The sequence below is a fragment of the Calonectris borealis genome, chromosome 5 (assembly GCF_964195595.1).
Source record: "Calonectris borealis chromosome 5, bCalBor7.hap1.2, whole genome shotgun sequence".
NCBI lineage: Eukaryota > Metazoa > Chordata > Aves > Procellariiformes > Procellariidae > Calonectris > Calonectris borealis.
In genome coordinates, this window is record NC_134316.1 from 26879195 (window position 1) to 26904889 (window position 25695).

At 58.8% G+C, this 25695-nt stretch overlaps 2 protein-coding genes across 3 annotated transcripts in view; one reads left to right on the forward strand and one right to left on the reverse strand.

The window, feature by feature from the left end:
- Positions 1-22444, forward strand: part of LTBP2 (latent transforming growth factor beta binding protein 2) — an 84924-nt gene extending 62480 nt beyond the window's left edge. For both annotated transcript variants that reach the window (XM_075151549.1, XM_075151550.1), the window contains 26 exons: positions 887-1009; positions 1515-1679; positions 2516-2746; positions 3318-3340; positions 4720-4759; positions 5170-5265; positions 6318-6443; positions 6638-6766; positions 7202-7321; positions 8242-8364; positions 8574-8696; positions 8901-9026; positions 11496-11618; positions 11930-12055; positions 12153-12275; positions 12505-12636; positions 13797-13922; positions 14694-14837; positions 15111-15302; positions 15425-15505; positions 16130-16258; positions 16479-16619; positions 16861-17028; positions 17544-17819; positions 18044-18193; positions 21538-22444. In XM_075151549.1, the coding sequence (XP_075007650.1) occupies positions 887-1009; positions 1515-1679; positions 2516-2746; positions 3318-3340; positions 4720-4759; positions 5170-5265; positions 6318-6443; positions 6638-6766; positions 7202-7321; positions 8242-8364; positions 8574-8696; positions 8901-9026; positions 11496-11618; positions 11930-12055; positions 12153-12275; positions 12505-12636; positions 13797-13922; positions 14694-14837; positions 15111-15302; positions 15425-15505; positions 16130-16258; positions 16479-16619; positions 16861-17028; positions 17544-17819; positions 18044-18193; positions 21538-21704 (3503 nt within the window). In that variant the 3' untranslated portion in view covers positions 21705-22444. The remainder of the gene's footprint in view (positions 1-886; positions 1010-1514; positions 1680-2515; positions 2747-3317; positions 3341-4719; positions 4760-5169; positions 5266-6317; positions 6444-6637; positions 6767-7201; positions 7322-8241; positions 8365-8573; positions 8697-8900; positions 9027-11495; positions 11619-11929; positions 12056-12152; positions 12276-12504; positions 12637-13796; positions 13923-14693; positions 14838-15110; positions 15303-15424; positions 15506-16129; positions 16259-16478; positions 16620-16860; positions 17029-17543; positions 17820-18043; positions 18194-21537) is intronic.
- Positions 22445-23127: 683 nt separating this feature from the next.
- NPC2 (NPC intracellular cholesterol transporter 2) lies at positions 23128-25318 on the reverse strand. Its single transcript, XM_075151561.1, has 4 exons — positions 25168-25318; positions 24979-25086; positions 24564-24736; positions 23128-23927 (listed from the first exon to the last, which is right to left on the reverse strand). The coding sequence occupies exons 1-4, from the start codon at positions 25250-25252 to the stop codon at positions 23841-23843; spliced, it is 453 nt and encodes a 150-aa protein (XP_075007662.1). The 5' UTR covers positions 25253-25318; the 3' UTR covers positions 23128-23840.
- Positions 25319-25695: the final 377 nt, after the last annotated feature.

Below are 25695 nucleotides of genomic sequence, written 5' to 3' on the forward strand. Positions count from 1 at the left end.
CCTGACACAGCGCATTTCGTCGGCACACTTACTTTTCTGGTGCCAAACTCTTTAATGAAGATATAAAGCTACATCAATTCATGAGGAGGGCTTCCTCCTCACTCTCCACTGTGAAAGCTGCCCTCAGCACCCCCTTATGCCAATTCCTGTCTTCTTCGGCTTAGCTCATACATTCCTGCATGGTGCTGTAGGAAAGGCAGGTGCTGTAGGCCAAATGGATGAGACCGATGGTGTTTCCCTGGGATAAGCCCAGCTCCCTTCCTGAAGACCACGTCTGATGTTGTGTGCTGAGTCAGGGGCACAGGCAGAGCTCAAGTCAGGGTTTGAGCTTGGCATCTTCCAGCTTGCTCAACCAGTTCCCAGAAGAAGACGCTACAGTGGCAAGCCGGAGCCTGGCCCATCGTCCCTCCACCTGGCACTGGTCTCCGTGTGCAGGGATCGGTCACTGCCCTCCCTGCGTGCTGGCACTGAGTTTCTCAGCAAGGATCCTCCGTGGATGACGGCTCCATATGAGCAGGACCAGGGGTCAGGTGAGAGGACAGGACTCGCCAGTCCAGGCTTGCAAACAACGACCATGATGGCCATAAGAGTGACCCTGCCAGGGCGGCTCACTGGCGGCTCACATCTGTTTTCCACAAGGACCGCAGAGCAGAGCAGTCATTCATGAGCCATCCCTGCAGCTGCAGCAAGCGAGCTCTGCACTGCAGATGTAGGACTGCTGTCGCCGCGGAGGTCCCCACCGCGCTGCTTCAGTGCAGAGGCTGCCTCAGACACCAGCCCAGCTGAGACCCCCTCAGTCTGTAGCACCTGGATGGGAGGCACTGGGTAGGGGGTTCAGTTCACCCTCAGCTTCCCCACGTCTCACCAGGCTCTCTCCTCCCCACAGATATCAACGAGTGCTTGATGCAGGGCCTGTGCAAAGATGCCGAGTGTGTGAACACCCGTGGCAGCTTCCGCTGCACCTGCAAGCCTGGCACCATGCTGGACCCGTCCCGTAGCCATTGCATCTGTAAGTGCCCCAGGGAACCTCTCAGTCTGGGAAAGGGGCCTGAGCAGGACCCCATGGCTGAGTGGAGACTGCAGCATGCTTCGCACCTCTTGCAAGTGCGGCTGAGTGCCTGCTATGCTGTCCTGCGCTTGTGTGCAGGATGGGACCCCAGGCCTCAGGCCCCCTTCATCCATCGTTCTTCTGCATGGACATCTCATGGACCCTGCTGCTGTTCATTGCAGAGCCCAGAGAGGACATGCCTGCAGTGCAGCAGCAGAGGACACAGCCTCCTGGGTTGAGAGAGCTCCCACAGGAGCTGGATTTGCTTGGGGCTGGCGCTGCTCAGGGGATGGCCCGATGGCTGAAGGCGGGGGAAAGTTCTGAGGAGAGGATGGGGCAGCCCTCGGGATAGGCTGGGAGGCACGGGCAAAGAAAGGCCTGAAGGGGAGAGGCCGAGTGTCCTCATTTCTCTCTCTGGTGAGGATAGAGCTTGACCTCTGGCACTGACTCTGCCGTTGTGTTTCAGCGGACAAAGCGGTGTCGATGGAGCAGGGGCTGTGTTATCGCTCGGCAGCCGGAGGCGTGTGCTCCTTCCCCCTCTCCCACCGCATCACCCAGCAGATCTGCTGCTGCAGTCGCGTCGGCAAGGGCTGGGGGAAGAACTGCGAGGAGTGCCCCATGCCCGGCTCAGGTGAGACGTGCCCGCTTCAGCTTTGCCTGCTCTGGTTAGACTGGGGCTTGGGCTTGCCTGAACTTGCCGCCATGCAGACGACTGCAGGACCCAGAGCTGAGCGATGCAAATGCTGGCCTGTGAGATGGGTACAGCAGCCCCGGGAGCAGACCTGGATAATACTGGGAAGGTAGAGAAATCCCTGATGGGAAATCACTCTGTACCGGAGGGAGAGCACAGCCATGTCTGTGCCTGGCTTTGCCCGACAGCCCTTTTGTCTCTCGTACATCTTCTGCTGGGATGAAAGCCAGGTGAGGATGAGTTTGGCATATCTCAGCATGGGGTAGGGTGGAGGGGAAAGCACCAAAATCCTCAGGGCTGGGAAAAATCTTCAGGTGGTTTGTGCAGAGCATCTTGAGTGATGTGCAAAGCGCTCAGTGCTGAGGTACCAGGGGTTTGCTTTTATCTGCTCCCTCACTCAGCTTGGACCTTCCTGTGGCATGATCCCTTCCTAGCAGTACTGACCCAGGGGAGGGATTTTGTTTTTGGTGTCTGGGAGTACCAGCCAGTGCCTGTTGGAAACCCACCCTGCCCTGCGAGCAGATTCCGTCTGCTCGAAGCATCCACCCACTGCAGCCCAGATGTGTTTCTGTAAGGATTTAACCCTTAAAATCTCCAGAAAGTGATAGGATGGGAGAAACTTGTACCTGCACTCACATACATGCCTGTCCATCTTCACTCCTTTCTTCCATGTGTCCCACCAACATGTCTGGGTGCGGTAAGCCAGGTGATCCCTGCACCAGCCTCTTCCTTCCAACTTCTGCCCTCTAAAGCTCTGATTTGATTTTCCCTCACAGAAGCCTTCAAAGAGATTTGCCCAGCAGGACATGGCTACACGTACTCCAGCTCTGATATCCGCCTGTCGATGAGGAAGGCAGAGGCAGAAGAGCTTCCCCTCAGCTTGGAAGAGCAAGGGGAGAGCAGCAACTGGACATTGGACTGGGCAGCAAGGAGACAGCAACTGCAGGACAGCCTGCGTGGGAGCGTCCTGGAGGCATTCCCCCACCCTGGCACCTCGGCAGGAGAGGGTAGTGTGGGGTCTGCTGCTTAAAGCTGCTCCATCTGGGCCCCTAGCAAGGATGGGCACATCCCCAAGTCCTGCCATGCCCCCATGGATGGACTTCTAGCTGATAAGGGCTTTCCACATCTGTATGAATATGCAAGGGGTTCTTCAGCCCTACTAGTGTTCCTGGGGCATGAGACACCACGTCTTCAAGCTTTTGGAGAGGAGGTTGAGTATTTCAGGCTCCTGCGACCGCATCTTCGCAGTTGGTGCTGGCTGGCCAAGCTGCCTCCACCGGGACCTCAGGTCTGTGTGGCAGCCCTGGCACTGCAGTCCTTGGGCTTTTGTCCAGCCCGGCTGGGGGGAAGTGTGACTGAGTGCTTGTGCCAACACCTGCTGGAGCGGAAGCTCCTGGGGTCTGCGCAGTGCCAGGAGACAAGTCCGGGTGTGTTGGCTTTGGGAACAAGCTCTTGCGGAGGAGAGTGAGGGACTGAGCGGCAGTGTCTTAAAGGTGGGGTGAAGTTAGGGCAGCTAGGGTTTGAGGAGGATGCCTGCCTGCCTTGTCTCTACTCACCATGCACTGTTTCACTTTCCAGGTGAAGTTTCTCCTGCTGTGCAGGTAAGTAAGGTTTATCTTGCTACATCTGGGTGCATCCATGGTAGCTTGATGGGCAGGAAGCGGGATGTCATACAAATAGTTGAGAGGGAGGTGTGAAATGTGGCCAGAGAGAGCACTGAAGAAGTAAGTAGCTGCTGCCGGAGGGAACAGTGTACAAACTGCAAACTCTACCACCCTGACTGAGTTGCTGTGGCTGAAGGCACTGTGCCATGTGCCTGCTCAGCCCTTGCTAAAAGGCCGTTAGCTCAAACCAACAGGAGCTGGGAGCTCTGCTGCACTAGTTCGTGGTCAGTGTTGAGTCCAGCTGGCATCTGCTGGAGCTGCTGTCAGCCTGGTCTGGCTGCGGGGCTGGGTGGGCAGCAGGGGAACCGCTGCAGACAGCTCGAGGAGTGCTCCTCTCACAGAGCCCCGTGTCATGTTTAAGCCCAGCTTGCAGGCAGGTCTCCCCACGTTGGCGTGGGCGCAGCAGAAACCCCACTGGAGCCATTGGGGTGGAGGTCTCCTGCACTGGCTGTGTGAATTCACCCTGTCTGATGGGAGTAGCCTGGGGACTGATTCTCTGCCAGGCTCTCCCGGGGGTGGATTTCTTTATTATGAGTTTCACTTGAGACACTTGTGTGTCTCTTGATCCCTGCTGTCAGTCGAGATTGGGCCATATCTCTCCTGATCATCTCTGTGCTCCCCTTGCTATAGCAGCCCAGCCCTCAGAATGTACTTGCAGCCCCTCTGAGAGAGGGGACAGCACTGCCATTGTCACTGCTTCATGGACATGAAGTGACTTGCCCAAGAACACGTGAGAAATCTCAAGACAGGGCAGAAATTTGAACCAAAGCTTCCAAATTTGAAGCAGAGCTAGGCTGGGACTCGTGTTGCTCAGCCGCCTGTTTTCTTCATCCGTTGCGGAAAGTTCCTCAGAGCGGAGACGCAGGCTGTGCTCCGACATCTCCTTTGGCAGCCATCGGTTTGCCAGGAGGGGATGCTGAGACAGAGCATTGAGCACCAAGCACCCTTCCAGTAAGTAGCGCTCTGAGGCAGGTCGAAGCAGTGGCTGTTCTCAGCCCTCCAGAGCCGCCGGTGACAGTGGCAGTACTGACCGTGCCCCACTGCTCTTCCTGGCCGCCTTGCGGAGATGCCTGCCCCGTGTCAGTGCCCTGGGTCTCACCCGCATGGCGTGCTGGCATGGCCCTCTGCAGGTAGCCCCCTGGGCATGGCCAGGAGCTGACTTTTGCTCAGAACAATGTGCTCAGGACACAGCTGCACCCAGCCGTGGCAGCTTCTCCTCCCAGCACAGCGCCTCAGGGAGCAAGAGGAGCCGGGAGGTGCGTGGATACCACCTACATGCACGTGGATAGAGGCAGTCCTATGTTTCTGTCCCTCAGGGTGCTGCTGATGCCACTGCAGAGCCCGCCACACGCAGAGGTGAGCGCCCGGCTGGCGGGGAGGTCAGGGCAGCTGTGGGGAAGGGGATGGGGCAGCAAGGAGGGAGGAGAGCGGGGAGGCTGGGAGCTGCCTCCTCCGCACGGCAGCCCCTGGCGCTGGGCAGGACGGGCTCCTGGGTGGGCTGGCTGTGGGCTGGCATGGGGGACCCCTGCCACACTGCGGTGGTTGATGGGGGGCTGTAGGGATGCGGGAAGGTGGTGGCTCTCCAGTGAGGTGGAGGAGGCTGTGTTAAATAACAAGATGATGAGGTTGCTGCAGCCACCCTGTGGCCCCTTCCCACGTGCTCTCTCGGGACTGTGAGTCCAGGGACACCCAGCATGGATAAATCTTGGGTCTGCACCTCTGCCTGGGATTGGGGGCTGGACCTCACCTCTCTTCTTCTTCCTCAGCAGAGGAAGAGGAGTCCTGGCGTGGTCCTCCCCAGCCTGGCCCCACCACCACCTGGGATGCTGCTGCTCCAACACAGATACCAGCGCAGGGCTCGGGTGTGTGTCCACAGCTCTCCGGGATTTCCAACCTCTCTCTGCCTGGTGCTATGGGGAGATTATGCCCTAAGCTCTGCCCAGGGGCTCTCTCCTTTCCCCAGCCTGCTTGTCTTCCCACATGCCCCACTTGATTTCCCAAAGAAAAGTCCCTGCCCCTAGCTGGGATGTTGTCCCAGCCTGGCCCTGGCTGCTGCCAGCCAGGGAAAAGCTGCTAGCTGTGTGGAGGCATGAGAGCAACCCCGTACGGGGAGCAAAGTGTTTGGCTCTCCAGATTCTTCCCTGCCTGCAGCTTGCTTGCACGGTGCAGCGGTGGCTGCCGGGCAAGGGGGATCACGCGCCCGCTCCGGTGGCTTTGGCCCCGTTCCCCCGCGGCGCGAGCTGAGTCATCGGGAAGCGGGAGCGCAAGGGGCGGCATGTGGCTCCCGGGGCGGCTTGTTTACTGCGCCGGAAACAAGGGCGCTGTTGTTCCAGGGTTGCTCAAGTGTCTGGGAGCGCGGCCCCTGCCCTCCGCCCGGGGCTGGAGCACCTTGGGGAGCAGGCCTGGCGGAGGCACCTTGCTGAGGAATGCATCTTCCTCAATAGCCTTTTGTTTGGGGTTGGGCTGGCCCCCCCAGGCCGGCTCAGTGCCGAGGGGTGTGCGGTGCCCTGCTGCCCCCCCACTGCCGCCTGCGCCCTGCTTAGCAAGGCAGTGGGGGGGAGCCCTCCTGTCACCCCGAAAGGAGCCCCCTCGCAGGTGCCAGGCTGTGCTGACAGCCCTCCTCCGAGGTGTGGGGTTGGTCGGCTTCCTCACCACCCTTTTGTGGGACCGGGGCACAGGCGAGCAGTGCAGGGGACTGGGGCATCCCAGCTGGGCTCAGTCCAGAGGAGGTGGCAAGGTCTGCTGTGTCCTCCCTGCAGCCCTACAGGCACTGGCTTCCTGAAGACATAGAGGAGCAAGCTGAGCCTGCTCCATCTCTTTCCAAGAAGGGAAAAAGCAGCCTCCCTGGCATGGTGCTGGGGACACAAGGCAGACCCTGGACTGCTGCTCCCAACCCCGTGCTCTCTCCTCCCAGGGATCAACGGCTGTGCCTCTTCACCCCTCTCCTGTGGAGCCGGCGCTTGCGTGTTCACCCCAGAGGGATACAGCTGCTTGTGCCACCCCGGCTACACGTTGGACCCCAGCCGCCTCCGCTGCATCGGTAGGTTGGCACCTCCTCTGCCTGCCAGGCCTCGATGGACCGTTCAGTCCTTCAGGCTCCAGGGGGAAGGTTTTCTGGCAGCTCTGGTGAGCCCCTGCCCACCCACTGCACCACGGGGCTGGCAGGAGGCTGGTAGGGGGCTGGCAGGCAGCTGCTGTGGTGACTGCCTGTCTTCCTTCCTTGCCTGGGCGCAGATGAAGACGAGTGCCTGAAAGATCCTTGTGCTGGAAAAGGTCGCTGCATCAACAGTGTGGGCTCCTATTTGTGCCTCTGCTACTCTGGGTACACCCTGGCTGTCTCGGAGAGCAAGCAGAGCTGTCAGGGTAAGTGGTGTCCGCCTGGCACAGGGCTGCGACCTCCCCAGGGTCTCCCCAGCCTCCCGCCCTCCTGCTCTCTCATGCACATGCACACACACATGTGCTCATGCACACAGTGCACACACACATGCACACCTGCACACCCACCTGCACACCTGCACACCCGCCCTCCCCGCAGGCCTGGGATTCGTGGGGATCACCCTCTCCTGCTCGCTCAGGGACAGGACCTTGCCCATGGAGATCTGGGCAGGAGCCTGTGATGCCAGCCCTGATCGCTGCTTCATGGCAAGGGGAGTGCAAGGACGGATGGGGGATGGAGGAGAGCCCTGGCACAGGTCCTCTGGGCAGAGCCTCCTGCAAGTGGAGCAGCTCCCCTCCTGCACCCAGCCTTCCCCATACTGGGGGGGGAATCTTCAGGACTGTCTCCCTGTGTGTTGCCAGATCGAGATGAATGTGAGCAGCCCTCTACCTGCCGGGGACAGCGATGCATCAACACTCCCGGTTCCTACCGCTGCGAGTGCAAGGAGGGCTTTGCCATGGGCCCCAGAGGACAGTGCGAAGGTGAAGCTTGCTGCTCCCTGTTCCCCTGCCCCTCCAACCCACCCTGTGCAGCGCTGAACACCTCCTTTTCTCACCACTCCTGGAAGGGAAGAAGGACCCCATCATGTTTGTCTGCCCTGTGCCCTCCCTGAGAGCTGCCTGTCCTCTCCTCTGCCTGCAGGAGGGACAGGCTGTCCTGGGCTGGGACAGAGGAATTCTCCTGAGATCCTTTCTCACCTCCCTAGGGAGATCCCCCATGACCAGCCCATGCCGGCTTCCTATTCTGGGGGGAGATGCCCACGTGTTTTCATGCCAGCTTGACTCTGTCACCAGACCCTTGTGCTGGCAGGGAGAGCAGGCTGCAGAGACTCAGGCCACCTGTCCCCACAGCATCCCATGTGGCACGACCTGGGCCCTTCAGAGCATTTGACCTTGTGAACATACGATGTGCCTGATCAAAGATCCCCCTTTCTCAGTAGCTCATCTCCAAAAGAGAGTGGGAGACTATTTTAGGAGGCAGTAAGGGAAACAGGGCACGCACAGAATGCTGCTCCCCCCACATGGCCTCCAGAAAGCACTTGCCTTCTGGACTTCCTGAGCTGGAGGCTGCATCCTAATCATAGTTACGAAAGTCCCTAATGAAACAGCCCTGCACAGATGTTCTCTGATCCCTTTCTCTGCCCATGCACATTCCTGGCCTTGGCAACATCCTGCGGCAGCGGGTTTTGCTGCTGGATTGTGTCAGCCCTCAGGTGTGGGTGTAGGATCCTGAATGGTAAGTGGAACTATAAGAAGTATTGCCCAAGCCCTGGCAAACTCGTCTCACCTCCTCTTGGGCATTGCTGTCCCCTGGAGGGGAACTCTGAGGATCCAGCTGGAGGGGACATGCTGGAGAAATCTGCACTGTTCGCCTTTGGGAGCCTGAAGAGTGTGTTTCTTAGCAGATATCAACGAGTGCATGGATCCCAGCCCTTGCCCCCACGGGAAGTGTGTCAATACACTAGGCTCCTACAAGTGTGTCAGCTGTGGAGATGGCTACCGGCCCAGGAACGGGAGATGTGTTGGTGAGGAACGTGGGCTGTCTCTAGGCGGCATGCTCACCCCCCGCGGCAGTGCTCCCTGCGAGCCTCAAAAGGAGCAGAGGCATGGGCAGCATGCTCCTCCCGCGGGCAGGCAGCCTGCGTGGCCAGGGCACAGTGCCCTCACAATTTGGGTGGCAGGGATGGCCCTGAGCACCTTGGCATTCCATATTGCTCTCTGCTGTGTTACGCAGATGTAGACGAGTGTCTTGTGGAGGGGACCTGTGCTCACGGGCGGTGTGTCAACCTGGACGGTTCCTTCCGCTGTTCCTGTTACCGGGGCTACGAGGTGGCACCTGATGGGAAGAGCTGCCAAGGTACCGGGGAGCCGTGAGTCCAGACCCTCTGAAGTGTCACGCACCCAGTCCAGAGGTTTTCTTGGGCTCTTCCTGAGCACTTGGCTCTGCCCGAGTCCTGGCCACCGTGTTGGCTGGTTCTCTCAACACATCTGCCCCTGGAACATCGTTGTTCCTCCGCATCCTTCCCGCTCATCCCGCTCTCCCTTGTGTGCTTATGCACAGACATCGACGAGTGCGCTGCCCAGGCTGCCTGTCCCTCTGGACTCTGCCTCAACACCGAGGGCTCCTACTCCTGCATGGCTTGTGACGCCGGCTACGCTGTGTCCAGAGATGGCAGCACGTGCGAAGGTATCCCTTTCCCGGGGACAGAGGACCGGGTGCTGGAGGGAATGAGGGAAGAGACATTGCCATAGCTTGGTTATTGGTGGGGCATGGGGACTTCTTTAGTCTCAGGATCCTTCTCCAGCTCTTTAGCTCTCTGATCAGCAGATAGTGGAGGCGGGGGCTGCAAGCAGATGTCACCTAGAGCAGCAGGAAGGTGATCTTCCTCACCCAGGAAAGGGATGGGGGGCAAGGAATCATTGATGAGACTCCTGGACTAATGGTGACCTGGGGGATGCTGACAAAGGCCAGAGGAGTACAGGAGGCCTGGAAACACGGGCAGAGAGGAGCTGTATGTGGTTCAGTTCAGAACTGTGTGCCTGGAAGCATGTACCCCAAATGTAGGTCCTCAACAGAGGGAGAAACCTTGGGTCCACAGCCAGTGGAGAGACTGTGGGCACCCAGGGTTAATCTTTTTTCCCCAGCCCCTAATGTAACTTGGACATGTTTAAAAAGGAAAGGGTAGTTCAAGGGCTCTGCTGTACCAGGTATGCGTGGCAGAGGGTTAACACCAGCATGGATCTCTGTTGGTTGCTTTGCTCAGACATGAGAGCGCCCTGTCCCAGCCTTACAGCCTGGCTGCCCCAGCCCAGGCAGGGAAATTCCCTCCTGGTGGCTGCCCCCAGGGGCCGTCCTGGCTTGAGATGGCTTGATGCAAATTCCCTGTTTGGGGCAAGGGAAGGGAGGGGGCAGAGCTGGCAAAGGCATTTGTTTAAAGATTGGCCTTGTGCTGCGAATTTCTCTCTGGAGCACTGCAGAGCTCTGCAGCCTGCACATAGCCAGCAAACAGAAGATCTTGCCTTTGATGTGACTCTCAGAAGACCCCCCTGCATGGGGGCCTCGAATGGGGGAAGATAGGGAGGCTTTCCTCCCTCTCTTCTCCTCTGTTTTGGTGTCTGAGAAAGCCAGCGTGAAATGAGCTTATTTTCCATCTGATTTTTGGGTGTAGTGGAAGAACTGTGGTTTGCCGTCTGCCCTCCCTCTTGCTCAAGACTCCATGTGAGCCCCTTCTCAGCCACCTTGCTCCAGCCGTGTCACGAGGTCACCTTATCAGGGATCGATGCTGTTTGGGTCACACTGACCCGATGGCAGGATGGCACGTTCTTCCCTGCCGTGGCTGGTGGCCTTGTCTGTGGATCTGGGTTTCATATTTGAAAAATGATAAGGGTTTCACGATAGTTTTGTGATAAATAAACTAGGTTATGGTTCATCTCCAGAAGGATTCAAGAATATTGCTACTTGCAACCCTTTTGAGGCTTGCAGGGAGACTGAACAGCTGCCCCTAGGCGTAGGGAGTGATGCTCGATTATGCCTGTGGCGTGCTCAGTGCTCTGTGAAGGGGAAGACGAGGTCCCTGCCCTGCCCTCAGGAGCTGCCAGTCTCAGGGCTTTAGCTCCTGGCAGGGGAGAAGAGTGCAGCAGGCCCTTCTCCACTAGCCTGTCTTCTGCTGCCTGCACACCAGCCCATCCTTCTGATTAGCAGCATCCTCCAATGCTTCCCCCTACCTCATGGACCTGCAGGCAATGGCAGTCTGCTGGCCTATTGCAGCCCTCTGTTAGAGGGAAGGCACCCCTCTCTCCTCTGCTGCAAGCAAAACCCTCAGAGTGCCAACAGGCTCTGGCCAAGGCCTCGGGGAGTTGGGTGGGAGAGGGTTTGTGGGGAGCTCTGCAGCTGGGTAAGAGCTGATGTAGGTCCCCGGCCAGCTTTGCCAGGAGAAGGACATGGCAGGTAGGAAAGCAGAGACGCAGAAGGTATGGCTGGTGCTGGGTTACTTTCCTGGTGTACCTGTTTCCAGCTTACCGCTCTTGTGCGGTTGGCTGAAGAGAGGGATTGTTGGCAATTGTGGCTCTGTGCTGGCCTCTTGGTGGTTGTGGTACCCAGTGCAGAGCTCTGCTGGAGGTTGACACTGGGGTTAGCAGTATCCCTGTGCTCACAGAGTCACAGAATGGCTGAGGTTGAAAGGGACTTCTGGAGATCATCTTGTCCAACCCCCCTGCTCAAGCAGGGCCGAGGACCATGTCCAGATGGCTTTTGAATATCTCCAAAGAGGAAGGCTCCACAACCTCTTTGGGCAACCTGTGCTGGTGCTCAGTAACCCTCACAGTAAAAAAGTGTTTCCTGATGTTCAGATGGGACCTCCTGTCTTTCAGTTTGTGCCCATTGCCTCTGGTCCTGTCACTGGGCACCACTGACTTGGTGCAGGGATCCAGTTTATCCTGGTCCCTATGATGGAGGGGAGTGAAGGGTCTGGACTAACTCCTTGTACCCCAGTAACAGGGAGTCTCTGCCCTATCTCACTGTGACAGGATGGTCTGGGAGGGCAGCTCAAACCCACCTTGCAGGCCAACAGCTGGGTGATGGCTCCTCTGGGTGGGGACCTTCTCCAGTGGCGGCAAGAGCTGGGGACTCACTGTGCTGTGCCCTTCTGCTTGGCAGATATGGATGAGTGTGAGGACCCTGCTGTTCAGTGCCAGGGGGGAGAGTGCAGGAACACCCCGGGCTCCTACGAGTGCCACTGCCAGGCTGGCTTCGAGCTCATCAATGGCACCGTCTGCGAAGGTAGGAACCCATCCCTGCAGCTCTCTGGGTCCAGGACATACAGCCTCCCTGTAGATCCCCCTTCTTTCTCAGCAGGGAGGATGCCAGTGCCAAGGCAGGTGATGCCACCATGCATGGCACATCCATAAGGTTGTAGCCAAATGCGGGATCACCATGGACAGGGAAGATCTCTGCCTCCATGGCGAGAAAACCAGGGACCAGGAGCCCTGCAAGGGCTGCCTGCAAGAGACTGGGGAGAGGAAATCCATGTGGCTTAGGTGAAGGATGTCCCCCAAGCTGGGTGTATGGCCCTGACTCTGCTCCCTCTGCAGATGTGAACGAGTGTCTGAACAGCGAGATCTGCAGCCCCAATGGCGAGTGTCTCAACAGTCACGGATCCTACTTCTGCATTTGTGCTCCTGGCTTCTTGAACACGGCTGGCGGAGTCAGCTGCCAAGGTGAGCCGGAGGATGGCAGGGACGTACCTCGGGTCCTACCCCCTGCTCCCTCCCCTGCTGTGAGATCCAGGTTGATGATTTTGGCCTGATTTTGCAGATGTGGATGAATGCGCAGACAAGTCCCGGTGCTCACAAGGCCAGTGCCTGAATACAGAAGGCTCCTACAGGTGTCTGTGTGAAAATGGGTTCAAACACTCCCAGGAGACTGATGACTGCGTGGGTGAGAGCTCATTGCTGGGGAGATCAGCCCCCTGGGATTTGGGGGGATGGATGCAGCCAGTGCAGGGGGGAGGGCAGTTCTGCTCCCAGCACCCAAAGTTGCTGGTGACTTGTAAGGAGGAGTAGCAATGGCTCAGGGCCTCTGGCCAATTGAACTTGACCTAGGTGCTGCAGTGAGCAAGCAGGGTCCCCATCTGACCATCCTCATCCCCTTGCCCTCCTCCCTGCAGATGTGGATGAGTGTAAAGAGTACGGGGATGCCATCTGCGGCACGTGGCGGTGCCAGAATAGCCTGGGCTCCTACCGTTGTATCATGGGCTGCCAGCCTGGCTTCCACTGGACCCCCTTGGGTGACTGCATCGGTGAGTACAGCCCTGGGTGTCCACATCTGGCAGAGACAGGGTGGCTATGGGACACCTCTGCCAGGGGCGCGGGGGTAGAAGGAGGAGGAGGAAGTGTGTGGCTGGTGGAGAGGCAGATAATGCTGAGAGTTTGTTTTCTTGGCTGAGCTGCCTGCTTGTGTCTAGACTTCTCTCTTCCTGGCATCTGGAACAGACACCTCATTGTGCTGCTTTCCGCTTGGGGAGAGTCCTGGGCAGGTGAAAGCCATTCCAGACTCGGGGCTGGACCGCAGCTCCCTGTAAGCTGTGCTTGCTGGGGCTGCTGCCTGTGCCAGTCACCTGCCTGGCAGGGCTGGGTGAGGGGAAAGGTACCTCTATGTGGTAGGCTAGGGAGTCTGGGTTTGGAGCTCAGGCTCCAGCAAAGAGGAAAGAGCGAAGGGGTTTCTGCAGTTTTTGAGGCTCCCCCCGGCTCAGGGATGGCTGCAGCAAGGAGCCGCTGGGCTCAGGGCTGTGCCAGGACTCAGACTTAGCACGTGGAGCTGCTCCTGGCCTTGGGAGCGGTGGGTTGTGGGCACGCAGCTGCTCCGCCTGCTCCAGGGAAATCTGCCCCGTGCAGTGGTAGGAGGGGAGCGGGATGCAGCCAGCAGGGCTGTAAGCCTGCTCTCCGTCGGCAGAGGACCCAGTTGTGACTGTCCAACCCCACCAAGCTGAGGCAAGGCAGAGATTACTCCCTGGCACTATAGCAGTTGGAGAAGGACCAGGTCAAGAAGAACCGTGCAGGAGGGTATCATCCTAGCTCTGTCTGCACTTGCCCCACACTCTTCAGTTGTACCCTTTTATCTCCTGTTGATGTGAACCTGTAGGGCTCTGCAGGGACCCGTGCTACACTCAGTTGCCCCTGCCAGCCACCTCCCATGCTTCCCATCCATTTCCCATTCCCACCCTGCTCCTGTTGCTCTATCCCCATGGCCTCTCTGCAGCTCTGGATGTTACAGGAAGCTTCTCTTAACACGCACACTCCTAGCAGGGGAGTGAGTGGGCCAGCCAGACCCAGTCCCTCACATCAAGGGAACGCCTGCCCCATCCCCAGGTCTTGGGGTCAGAGCAGAAGGGCCTGGGCAGGGGGGGTCCATTGGGAGAGGTGGGGTCTGGGGCAATTCCTGCTCTCCGCTCTGCTGCAGACATAGATGAGTGCGCCAACGAGACCCTGTGCGGGAGCCATGGCTTCTGCGAGAACTCAGATGGCTCCTTCCGCTGCCTCTGCGACCGTGGCTATGAGAGCTCGCCTTCCGGGCACTACTGCGTTGGTGAGTGTCCCGCGATTGCTCTGCCAGTTAGTGAGGGAGAGCCATCAGCAGATGCCAGGCTGGTGTCCCCGCTGCGTGACGGGTCTTGGGGCATGGATGGGGACTGCATCCATGCATGGAGAACCCCAGAAAGCTCATGGAGGCAAAACCCCTCCCCTCAGCACAGCAGAACCTTGGGGCTGCAAAGGAGCAGGTCTCTATGAAAAAGTGAGTGGCTCCCAGTGAACATGGAGTCCTTCTCTGTGCAGGTGGAAAAGAGGTGCTTGGGGGCTGGAGGCACTGAAGGTGCTAGAGAGGTATTTTAATGAGTGCCTGGAGAGAACAGGAGGGGTGTAATATAAGGAAAAACGTTTTCAGCATGAAGACAGGCAGGCAGTGGAACAGATGCCCAAGATGGCTGTGCAGTCACCATCCTTGGAGGTTTTAAAGACCCAACAAGACAAAGCCCTGAGCAGCTTGGTGGGATCCCATAACTGACCCTGCTTTGAACAGGGCGTTGGACTAGAGACCTCCAGCGGTCACTTCAAACCTGGATGATCCTGTGATCCAGTGACTCACGGCAAGCTGGAGTTCAGGCTCCCTGAATCCACTGAGAGCAGGGCAGGAAACTCTTGCCAGACTTGTGTTGAGCCACAGTGTGAACAGAGCTCTCAGCTCGTCCCTAGCAGCTTCCATCTCCCTGCTGAAGAGTGACCCCATGCTGCAGACCGTGCACAGGCTGCCCATGCAGAGGCAGGGCTCCAGCTGCCACCGCTGCCCCTTGCTTTGCAGATGTGAATGAGTGCGAGCTGATGGTCGCCGTGTGCGGGACTGCGCTCTGCGAGAATGTGGAGGGATCCTTCCTCTGCCTCTGCCCCAGCGACCACGAGGAGTACGACACAGAGGCAGGGCAGTGCCAGCCCCGAGCAGCCATGGGTGAGTAGGCAGCTAGGACAGAAGCATGGGTGGCAGCTAGAGCAGGAGTGTAGTAATCCTGGCTGGGATGAGATAAAGCTGAGGGGCTGCCAGGGCTGTACAAGCCCTCGCAGGCATGGCAAGCTTTCATCTGGGGAGAGCTGAGGAGCCTGAAAGTGGGGACCTGGGAAGGCCACGCTGCTGGTGATGGGTGTGCTCTGGGACCTCCTAGGTGTGGGATGCTGCGTTGGGGTGCCAAGGACCCCATCCCATCCCTGCTCTGCTGTCTTCTAGAGGGCCCTGAGACACACGCAGCCCACCTCTCTGACAGTGCAGAGCGCAAGCAGTGCTACTACCACATCAGCGACGTTCGCCTGTGTGACAGCGTCCTGGCCAAGAACATCACCAAGGAGGAGTGCTGCTGTACCGTGGGGGCAGCCTGGGGTGACAACTGTGAGACTTACCCCTGCCCCATCCCGGGCACAGGTAGGACAGTGGCCTCACCGCACCAGGCAAGGCCAGTGCTCTGCCCGCCAGCTCCACCTTGGTTGCACTAACGAGCTGTTTCTTTTCTTCCCATCTCCCCTTGGCATCTGCCTCCTGGCCAGTGGAGTACCAAGAGATCTGCCCTCTCGGGAAAGGCTATGTTCCCCAGGAAGATCTGCTCTCAGGAAAAGTCTCTTTCACAGGTACTAGCACCATTTTCTCTCATTTCTTCCAGGGGGAAGAGAGAGGGCGCTGTGCAAAGCCCCGCATGGAGATACATCCACAGAAATGCCTCCCCGGGGCTGTGGTGGGGGGTGCTAACATTCTGCTGCTGCTTTCCTCCATCCAGAGAAATCCCACATTGCCAGTATCATTGGCCAGTGCCCCTTCTTCCAGTCCTGCCTCACTGCTGGCAGTGACTCTTTTCTCCGTGCAAACCTCCCAAGCCCAGTTCGAACCAGCGATGGGGTCCAGTAAGACACAACCATTCCAGTTACTGGTAGATCTCCCAGTGGCCGGCTGGTTCAGTCTTTGGCACTTCACCTCCAGGGGGTTGTGTTCTCGACCTTCCAGAAACACACATGAATTTCCTATTTGTGAAAGTATCCTGCTCCCTGTCATCCCTCCTCTTGCTCTGCCTGGGGGTGCTTCCCCCTCTGCTCCCAGGCATCTGGCTGGTGGGAGAGGTGGGGGGCTCTCTCAGGGACCTGCAGACGATCCAGGCAAAGGTGCCATTCCGGCTTTCTGTGGGCACAGCACCCAGCCCGCCCTGCTTCCACAGCTCTGCTCCCTGAGATGCTCTCTCCCTCCCTCCATCCCTCTTTCAGACACGGACGAGTGTGAGATATTTGGCTCTGAGTTCTGCCGCAACGGACAGTGTTTGAACACGGTGCCAGGCTACAAGTGCTTCTGCCGTACAGGCTACTTCTATGACTCCAGCAGACTTGAGTGTGTTGGTAAGATGGCCTCAAAGAGCAGTGGGGGCCCCCACCGCACGCAGAGGGACAGCTGTGCTGCTGCACCCAGAGTTGTCCCTGCTGCCCACGCTACACGGCCAGCTCTGGGTGACAGGTTTCCTGGGACCCTCCCGGGGAGTGAAAGAGGAGGTGGCAGGGAAAGGGTCGCATTGCCCATGTCTGCCAGCCTGAAACATTGCTCTGTCCTTGTGCGTGGCAGACCAGGACGAGTGTCAGAACGAAGTGTACTGCATCAACGGCGAGTGTCTGAACACGGACGGCTCCTACCACTGCTTCTGCAGCCTCCCTCTCGTGCTGGATGCCACTGGCAACCGGTGTGTGAACCTCTCCATCAGGGCAGGTGAGCCTGAGCCCCCATCTCAGCACACCTTCGCCCCGCACATCCCACCCCATAGCTGGGTCTCCCAGAGGGAGCAGTGGGTGGGGGCTCAGTGCCGGGCTGAGGGGTGCCAGCGCCAGCACAGTGTGCAGTCAGGGCAGGGGGGGCAGGACCTGGGGCACACGGTCATCCCTCTCAGGACAAGGAGGGTGGCACTCTTCTGGATGATTTTTATGGCATCCTTTGCTCGTGGCACTCACAGATGCCTTGGAGGAGTACGAAATCCACCTGGATGTCTGCTGGCAGACCGTCGCCGACTACATCTGCCAAGACTTGCTCCACGGCGAGCAGACCACGTACACCGAGTGCTGCTGCCGGCTCGGCGAAGCCTGGGGCCAGAACTGCGCGCTCTGTCCGCACAGGTCCTCCGGTGAGCGGGGCGGTGTGGGCAAGCATCCCCCGGCGGAGGTGGGGACAGGCTGGGCTGCTGCTGGTCGTGCCGGCCAGGGTTGGCCACATATGGCTGCAGTGAGGGCTCCTCTTGTTGTCTGCATTGCCGAAGCCAGCCCTGGGGCTGAGAAGCACCAGTGGGTAGGATGTACCTGAAACTGGTTTGCAATGAGTCCGAGGTGTCTGAGGGTAGAGTTGCTCTGTGCATCCTGCTGCTCCTGCTTAGCTTAGGAGAGATGAGGCAGTGGCAGCCCGGAATGGGAGCACACTGGGAACTGGGCTTCTCACTGCTCAAGGACTTGCTGGCCCCAGACAGGAGCTGGTCTTCTCGAAGGCATGGTGCCGTCAGCAAACTACAGAGCTGCAGCTTTGGAGGCCATTGAATGCAGGCCTGGCTTAGCTGGCCCAGTGTGGACGCACCCTCTCCAGCCGTAGCAGACCTACCTCTCTTGAGCCAGGCTGCACTGACCCTTCCTTTTCTCTCGCCACTTCCAGCTGATTTTGCTTTCCTGTGTAATGGGGCCAGTGAAGACAGTGAGAGAGGGGCTGAGCTCCGAGAAAGACCTAGGTATGAGTACGGACTGGGCTTGGAAGACCCCCACTATGGCCTTCCCAGCCCAGATATGGGCCCCTACTACAACTACCTGGAGTCTGAGTATGGAAGCCCCGATGCTGGTTTCCCTCGGAGGGAACCCAACAGCGAGTTTCGTGGCAGCCCTCTCCATCACAGCCCAGGGCGGTCCCCGCCCCGCTACCTGCCCAGCCAAACTGGTGAGTACTGGGAGACACAGAGACGTGCCTTCCCACCCAGCCTGTGTCCATGGGGACTGCCTGGCAGCTCCACCCTGGCCAGGATGCTCCAGGCTTGGAGCAAACTTTGCTCCTGGCTGCTCTGAGTTGGTCCTCCACCAGCACTGTCTTGCCACGTGCCCAATGCCCCCTCCAAGGCTGGGCGGAGGGTGACCCTGCTCTGACACTGTCTTGCCACCTTCCAGGCCTCTACGAAAGCTTCGAGGGGCTGCAGGCTGAGGAGTGCGGGATCCTCAATGGCTGCGAGAACGGGCGCTGCGTGCGCGTCCGGGAGGGCTACACCTGCGACTGCTTTGATGGCTTCCAGCTGGACATGACCCGCATGGCCTGCGTGGGTGAGTGGAGGCCCGGGCCAGCCTGGGGGCTGCCGGGGGCTGCAGCCGGGGCTGTGCGGGGGCCTGGCCCCGGCATCCCTTGGCGGCTGCCGCTCTCTGGCGGTGCTGGCTGGGACAGCTGCTGGAGGAGTCCCCACTCTCCCTGGTGCTTCCTTCCCACAGAGCTGGGAGGACCGTCCTGGAGGTTCAGCCGGCCACTTTCTGCTGGCAGCTACATCAGGGCACCTCAGGGCATCGCGGGGAGCAGCTGATTGCTCCCTTCTTCGCATAACGCTCTTGTACATCACCAGCACGATTACTCTATCCCTGCTTACTTTCTTCTACATTCACCACTGCCCTGGTGAAATTCCTCTCTTTCCACCCTGCCCTACGAGACACGGTCTCTAAAGCTTCTCTCTGCATCTCCTCTTCATCCCTATGCCATGTCTCCATCCTTTTCACAGTGCACCTCCCCAAGCCAGCTGAGGCCCTGGGCACTCAACAGAGCAGATGAAGACCCTCTTTTTCCTTAGGCACAGCACTTACTCCAGCTCCCAGCATCCTTATTGCTCGACACAATCATGCAGCTTCTTCATACAGAACCCGTGGTCTCTGCCTTCCCAAATGCTGCTGGGCAGAATGGTTGCCTGAGCTGTTGCTCCTCCTTCTGCATTTGTGCACTCTGTTTCCCTTTCCTTGGCCGCAGTACTTTGCACTCGCCTTCAGTGAATTTTGTCTGGTTGATTTTGGACAGCTTCTCTGCTTGATCAGAATGAGTCTGAACCCCAGGGCCCCCCCCGAGTGCTGAAACATACGTTTCATAATCATGAGGATTCTTCCTTCATCCACCTTAATGACAACATTGAATGGAGTAGGGGTCAGGACAGACCCCTGCAGGCTATGCTTTAAATGGCTTTTATTGTAACAGCCAGGTATTGCTAATTATCTTTGGAGTGCAGCTTTGCAGCCCATTGTGCAATTGCCGTGGTTTCATCTAGACCGTATTTTCTCAGTCTGCTTGAGAGTGTCATGTGAGAGCGTGTTGAAATCCTCACCGTGGCCAAGGCACATCATATCCACTGCTTCTCTCTTATCTGACATACCAGTTATCAGGTCAGCGAAGGGAATGAGATTGGCTTAACGTAATCAGGCCTTAACAGATCTGCACCAGCTATTTAATAACCCTGATATCCTTTGGAGGGTTATGACCGAATCACTTACAAACCTGGTCTGCTTAAGGGAACGGGGGTGAGCAGTCTGTAATTCTGAATTCTCCCTTCTCTGTTTTTTGAAGATAGTTACCAGATTTACCCTTCCTCAGGTCTCTTTATCCTCCATCTCAGAGAGAACTGCCAACTTTTCAGGGACTGCAGGAGCATTAAGCATGTGAAGATGAGTTGCAGCAAGCCTTTAGCAATATGGATGTAACTGCTTTATCTATCCGATTGTCGAATCTCTCCATCACAGTATGGCCTTTCCTTCCCTGTGCTCCTGCACCCTCGTTTGAACACTTCAATCATAGTCTGCGCCTGTCTGGTCACCACGAGCGCTTTTATAGTGGCTGGAACAAAGCCCGCGTTAGCTGCTCCAGCCAGCTCAGCTGGCTTTTGTTTCCTCCGCCGATAAGGACCAGACCGACATTCCCCATTGTTTCCTGCTAACATATTTATGGAGTCTTTGCTTGTTGCTTTCGTGTCCTGAACTAACTAGCACTCATTTTACACTGGAGCCTGTCTCGTTTTTTTCCTCTTCAGTTCTCCTATGTGGTGCTTAGTCATCCCCGTGTTTTTACCTTGCTGACTTCAGGCCTTTAGCGTACTCCTGCGGCTGCTGCAGTGCTTCCCCTCTCGCCTCCCTATGGGGGTAGCTTGCCCTCGCCCTGCAGGGGGGGCTGCCTGCCCCCAGCCTTGCCTGAGCGAGTAGGCTCCAGAGCTTGGTGTGCGCTGCTAGTGCGACTGTACCGCTTCTGGTTTTCGGATGCCTCCTGGCTAAAGTAGCCTTGTTTTACTTCTCTCAGTTTGGTGGTCCACAGCCAGCCCAGCCTGCCTGCTCTGCCCCCTTTTACCTTTCCCTGGAGCCCCCAGCAAGGCTGCCTCCCCCAGCTTCCCAGACTGCAGAGCACATCTCCCTTGATGTGCTGCCTAACATCCCCTCCTGGGGCTTCTGAGCAAGCCCATCCCATCCATGGTGCTGTTCTGGTCCTGAGGTTTAGCCCAAGTCCGCAGTGCCCATTCAGCCATTGCTTTGGCTGCATACGAAGGCTGCCTTGTTCCTCAAGCTCTCTCATCTCACGTTTCCCCTTTCCTCCTTCTTCCTCCTGTGTCTGCTGTGCTTCTTCCCACTCTACCTGGAGGTTTTGCTTCCAGCCTCCCTCCCTGGGGCTGCACTTCCCTTTCTTTGTCAGATGGCCCCCTCCCCCTGTGCTAGGGATAACCCGAGGTCTCTGGGGTGGCAGAGTTTCAGTCCTCCTGGGGTCTGTTGGTCACTGCCGGGGCTTTCGCTCTCCCTTGGGTGGCCGGCTGAACCCATCAGCTGCTCCCCACTCCCGCTCCCTGCCAATCTGCAGGGCGTGAGGCTGGAGTTTGTGGCCAGAGGGCTCGGACCTCTGCCTTGGCAGGTGATGATTTGGGCTCTGGAGGTCCTGTGGGTGCAAACGAGGGATCTGGGGTGCACAGAGATGCTCTGCCCAGCTGTCCCCCACCACAAGTTGGGATAGCTCAGGCAGGGTGTCCAGGGAAGTGCATTTAGCAGAGCAGACCCGTCACAGTGGGGCAGCTGCTGTAGGACTCGTGTGCACGCTCTAGCCCAGCAGCGAGCCCGATGAGCGAGCCCTTTGGCACAGTTTGCAGGTTAATAAAACAAGCCCTTGTTTGCACAGCGCAAGGTCCCTCTATGTTCTGGTCCTGGAGGTGATAATCGGCCTCTCAGGGCCACCATCATCTGCCTCCTCAGCCTTGTCGGATCAGGAAAGGGCATTTTCCAAGGCTGGAGGCAGCCTTTCTCCCAGATCTTACGCTAGCACAACTTATTAGCAGGAAGCTGCTAACCCAGCTGTGTGTCACCAGCTGCAGAGCATGGGGGGGGCCCTTATCTGGTGTGCATTGCTGGGGGGGGCTCCCTCCTGTGCTGCGGGATGCCAAATGCTGGGCATGTCACCCTTGGGCACTGAGGGAGCTCTGCGGATGTGCTGAGGGGTGTGGGAGGCTGGTGGGTCATGGTGGGCATTCTGGAGGTGCTGGGGGGGGGGCATGGGGCACCTGTGGGGGAGGGCTGAGGGGGGTGGCAGGCACACAAGGAGATGTTGGCTGTGGGCTGGGACAGCTCGCCGTGCCACCAGCTCACACTCATCCTTCTCCTCCTTGCAGACATCAACGAGTGCGAGGAGGTGGGCGGCCCTGAGCCCCTGTGCCAGGGCGGCACCTGCGAGAACACGGAGGGCTCCTACCGCTGCCACTGCTTGCCAGGCTACGTGGCCCTGGCCCGGCCCCACCACTGTGTGCCCCAGACAGCCCAGAGCCCGGGGGCAGCGTAGCTCTAGAGGGGGTTGAGGGTGCTCCCCTCCGGCGCGCGACTCTGGCACCCGGGACCTGGGAGCACGGAGAAAGGCCCCCCCGGGGCTGCGGGTGCTTCGAGGCTCTTCGCTCCTTCCTCTCCGAAGCGCACAACTTCCCCACCACCTCTCTCTACAGGCCAGGGCTGAGCTCCCAGCCTCTGCATCCCCCTCCGCCCTGCCAGCCCCCGCTCCTGCCGCAGCAGAGCCCACCCCAGCCCTCGGCACCCGTCACATCGCCCCGTGCCATGGAGGCTCACGGGATGCCTTCCCCTGCCACGCAGCCCCAGTCTCCCTGCCTCGCCCTGCCGAGAAAGGGGGTTCATCTCCCCACCACTGCTGCACTGACCTAGCGACAAGCCTCACCCACACCGCAGGTGCTGGCCCCGCTCCTCATCAAGCATCCAGCCACCAGGGCAGAGCTTTGAAGGGGGTCAACCCCAGCTTTCTAAAGCTGCTGCCTAACCTTGGGGCATGGTGGGGAGGCCAGAGGGGCCCCAGGGCCAGCTCTCCCTGCAGCCAGCCCAGGAGCATCCCTTAGCCTCACACTTTACCTTTGTGCCCCACACTGGCTGGGTGGGGGGACGGGGGGGGGCAGGTCCAGCTTCCTTTCTGTAAAGTTGTTGGTGACTTTTTTTTTTTTTAACCAAGTCTGCTGGAAACTTCTCTCATGTTGTTAAATAAAACATTTATTTTGGGCCCCTGTGGCTCAGGACACTGGGGCTGGTCAGAACTGTGCTTGTCTTGCCTCTGCCAAGGGACACCAGAGCCACATCCTCCCTGTGGGTCCAGCCTGGCAAGGCCACCCCACTCTCATAAGCCAATTCTTACCCCTCTCACACTGGCACCCAGCCTCCTGCTCCTGAGCCAGAGCAGAGGCCCTTGCCAGGCCAAATACTTGCTTATCTTCCCAGCCCAGTGCCGGCCACAGGAGCCAACTCCAGCCCCCACAGACAGCGCAGCGGTTCTAGCCGCTCACACCCTGCCTTGTTCACACACGAGGGGGCTGCAGTTTAAGCGTGAAGGTTTCTGCAGCTAGCAAGAGCCCCTGGGCAGGTCTGGGAGCTGCTTTTCCAGCCCAAGCCCTCACTAGAAAGGCCTTTACCTACGCTGCAGCAAGCAAGGCCATGCTCTACACCACCTCCTCCTCAGGGGCCTTGCACAATTTCAGGCCAGTACAGGACCAGCAAGGCAGGAGCACAGCCAGACATTGCTAGCTGAACACCCTGGCAGCCAGCAGCAGAGATGCCTGGCTGCTCGCAGGTCACCCACACTCAGGCCAGCATACCATCACCTCCATCCATGCCTTCAACTGAGAAATAAGACCAGCCCAACTCCAACTAGAAGATGCCCAGCCACTCTGCTTTTCCTTCTGCTCCTCTTCACTCACAGAAGACAACAGAAGCAGATTTTGTCTAGCCTTTATTAAAAGGAAAGTTATAAAAAGAGGTTCAGGAGCTCCCAGCTCCGAGTTAGTAGTAGCACAAACCATTGGTTAGAGAAAGAATCATCCCTGCAGAGACGTCAAACGCCATTTGGCTTTGCATCCACAAAAAGGAAGTTTTCCCAGCTGCAGTCCTGCCGGCTCGAGCAGGGGCCCAGGACAGAGCAGGCTGCCAGCCAGGGGAAAGCCTCCTCTCCTTCCCTCTCCTTCAGCTGCATGGATGCCAAATGCAGGTCCCAGGGGCATCCCGGTTGCAACAGAGCAGGAGAAGCACAGGAGGGTGGATGCAGCCAGCGTTCTGGAAGAGGCACTGAAGGGTTACCAGGTAGCAGCTCAAGACACTCGCCAGGTTCATCACAGAGAAATTCCTTTGTGAGGACAGCCAGCTCCATTTCAACAACCAATGTGCCTCCGCAGAGCAGCTGGAGGATGATGCTCAGTCACTCCTGCAGCAGACACTGCTCTCCCTTGAGCTGCCGTGAGAACACCCCAGGGGGCTCTAAATAGGGTAAAAGCCCTCTGCCCATGGCTGACCTTGCAGGAACACAGTACTGGCTGCTCAGAGGCTGCAGAGCCCTGAAGGAAGCAGTAAGAAATGCTTATTATATAAAAGAATTTGGCCTGTGTTGTCTTCTGTTTTTCCCCTCCCCGAGCCCTACTAACAGCAGGGCTCCTCAGCCGGTGATCTGAACTGGTATTTTCCAGCAGAACAACATCTGGTCCTGGTCATCCACCAGCTCCCACTTCACAATCAGTTTAATCTGAAAGAGAGAGAAGAGCAGAGGGAAATGAGAGTGTTCAGGAAACCGCAAAGGCAAGGACATGGAGGGGGAGTTGTTACTTGTGTGGAGCAAGGAGGTCCTGGGACCTCTGCGCAAAGAGGACTGAGCTGGGTCATTGCCCCTGCTGCAGTAGGTGGGCCACGCTCACGCGGTGGCTCCTGGAGTATCTAACATGGATGGAGAGTTCTGCTGTGTGACACAGGAGACCTCCACACACTGCACTTGGATCACTACTCTCTGAGTAAGCAGCGAGTGGAAACACCCTGCAGCCTTCCAGCTGATCTGCACCCTGGAGCCGAGCACCCCCAGTTTGGGAGCATTTGGCTGAATGCAGCAGGCTCTGCAGGGAGGCTACATACGAACAGAACAAGCAGATACTTGAGCAGCTGAAGCCATTTCTCAGCAGCTGGAGCCAGGCCTCTGCTGGGTCTGTCCCAAAGTGGAACTTGAGACAGAGTCATACTGACAGCAGAAGTGCCACCAGATAGTCTGAGGAGTCTTCTAACCTCCTCCCCACCACCACAGCACAAGATGTCCTTCCTTAAAGGCAGGTGGTGGGAACGTCCCAAGAAGGACGGTAGCTCTGAGGAGCAGACCAGCTGCCTGCTTACTTACACTGGGGTACTCGCTCTTCACAGGGAGTTTATTCAGGTAGCTGTAGGAGTGGCCCTTCTGAATGGGGCACTGGATCCCAGACTTGCATCCATCAGGCTCAGGAATGGGAAAGGGTACGTCCACGTGCAGCATCTCGCCGTACACCCTCGCTTTGCTGCCCTGACTCTCGATCTCTGCAGAACACAGAGAAGCGTGAGCACAGCACCGGAGCAGAGAACACGTTTCTAACTTATGTCCCCCCCTTGACATACCACAGAGGCCGCGAGAACACAACTAGGGATGCTGCTCTTCCCTGGCCGCTTCCTCCCACCCAGACCCCTCTCCAGCCCCATTCCTCCCCAAGCAGGGGGACACAGAGGTGATCACCTCCCCCCTGCCCACGCCCCGGCACCCCAGCCGGGGAAGCGATGCTTACTGCTGGCGAAGGTGACGTTGACGCTGTAGGATGTCCCCTTGTGGAGCTGGCAGGGCTGCGTGGGGCAGGGGCTCACGTTCACCTCTTGGATGCTGCCGTCTTTGGAACCTGCAAGGAAGAGCCGGGCTTACCGGGCCTTCTCCGCCCGCTGACCGCCCCCCGCACCCCCCGCCGTCCCGAGCCACTCACCGCAGTCGACGAAGCGGAGGGGCTCGGCCAGGGCGGTGGCGGCGGCGCCCAGCGCCAGGAGCAGGGCGAGCGGGGACGGCACCATGGCGGCGGCGGCAGCGGCGGCAGGAGCGAGAACGGCGGCGGCGGCTGCTCCGCGGCGTCACATGAGCGCGGCGGCCCCGCCCGCCGGTCAGCTGGGGCGCGCCCCGCCCGCGGGGCCGGGCCGGGGGCGGGCGCTCCGCCGAGGGTTCCCTGGCGCCGGGGCGGGCGGGGCTGGGCCGCGCTCCCCTGCGCCCCGGGGCCGAGGGGGAGCAGCCCTGTCCCCGTCACGCAGGGCAGCGCTGCGGGGAGGGGAGCGGCGGCCGAGGGCAAGGCTGGAGCAGGGGTCGGATGCACCGCCGTGAGTCCTCCGGTAGAGGAGAGGACAGCGGGGAGGAGGAGGAGGGCTGTGCGGAAACTGCAGCGCTTGGACAGACAGACACCCTCTCCGACAGCGCTGCTGCGGGCAGTCCCCGCTCCTGGGCTGCGCCCGTCCGTTCAGTGCTC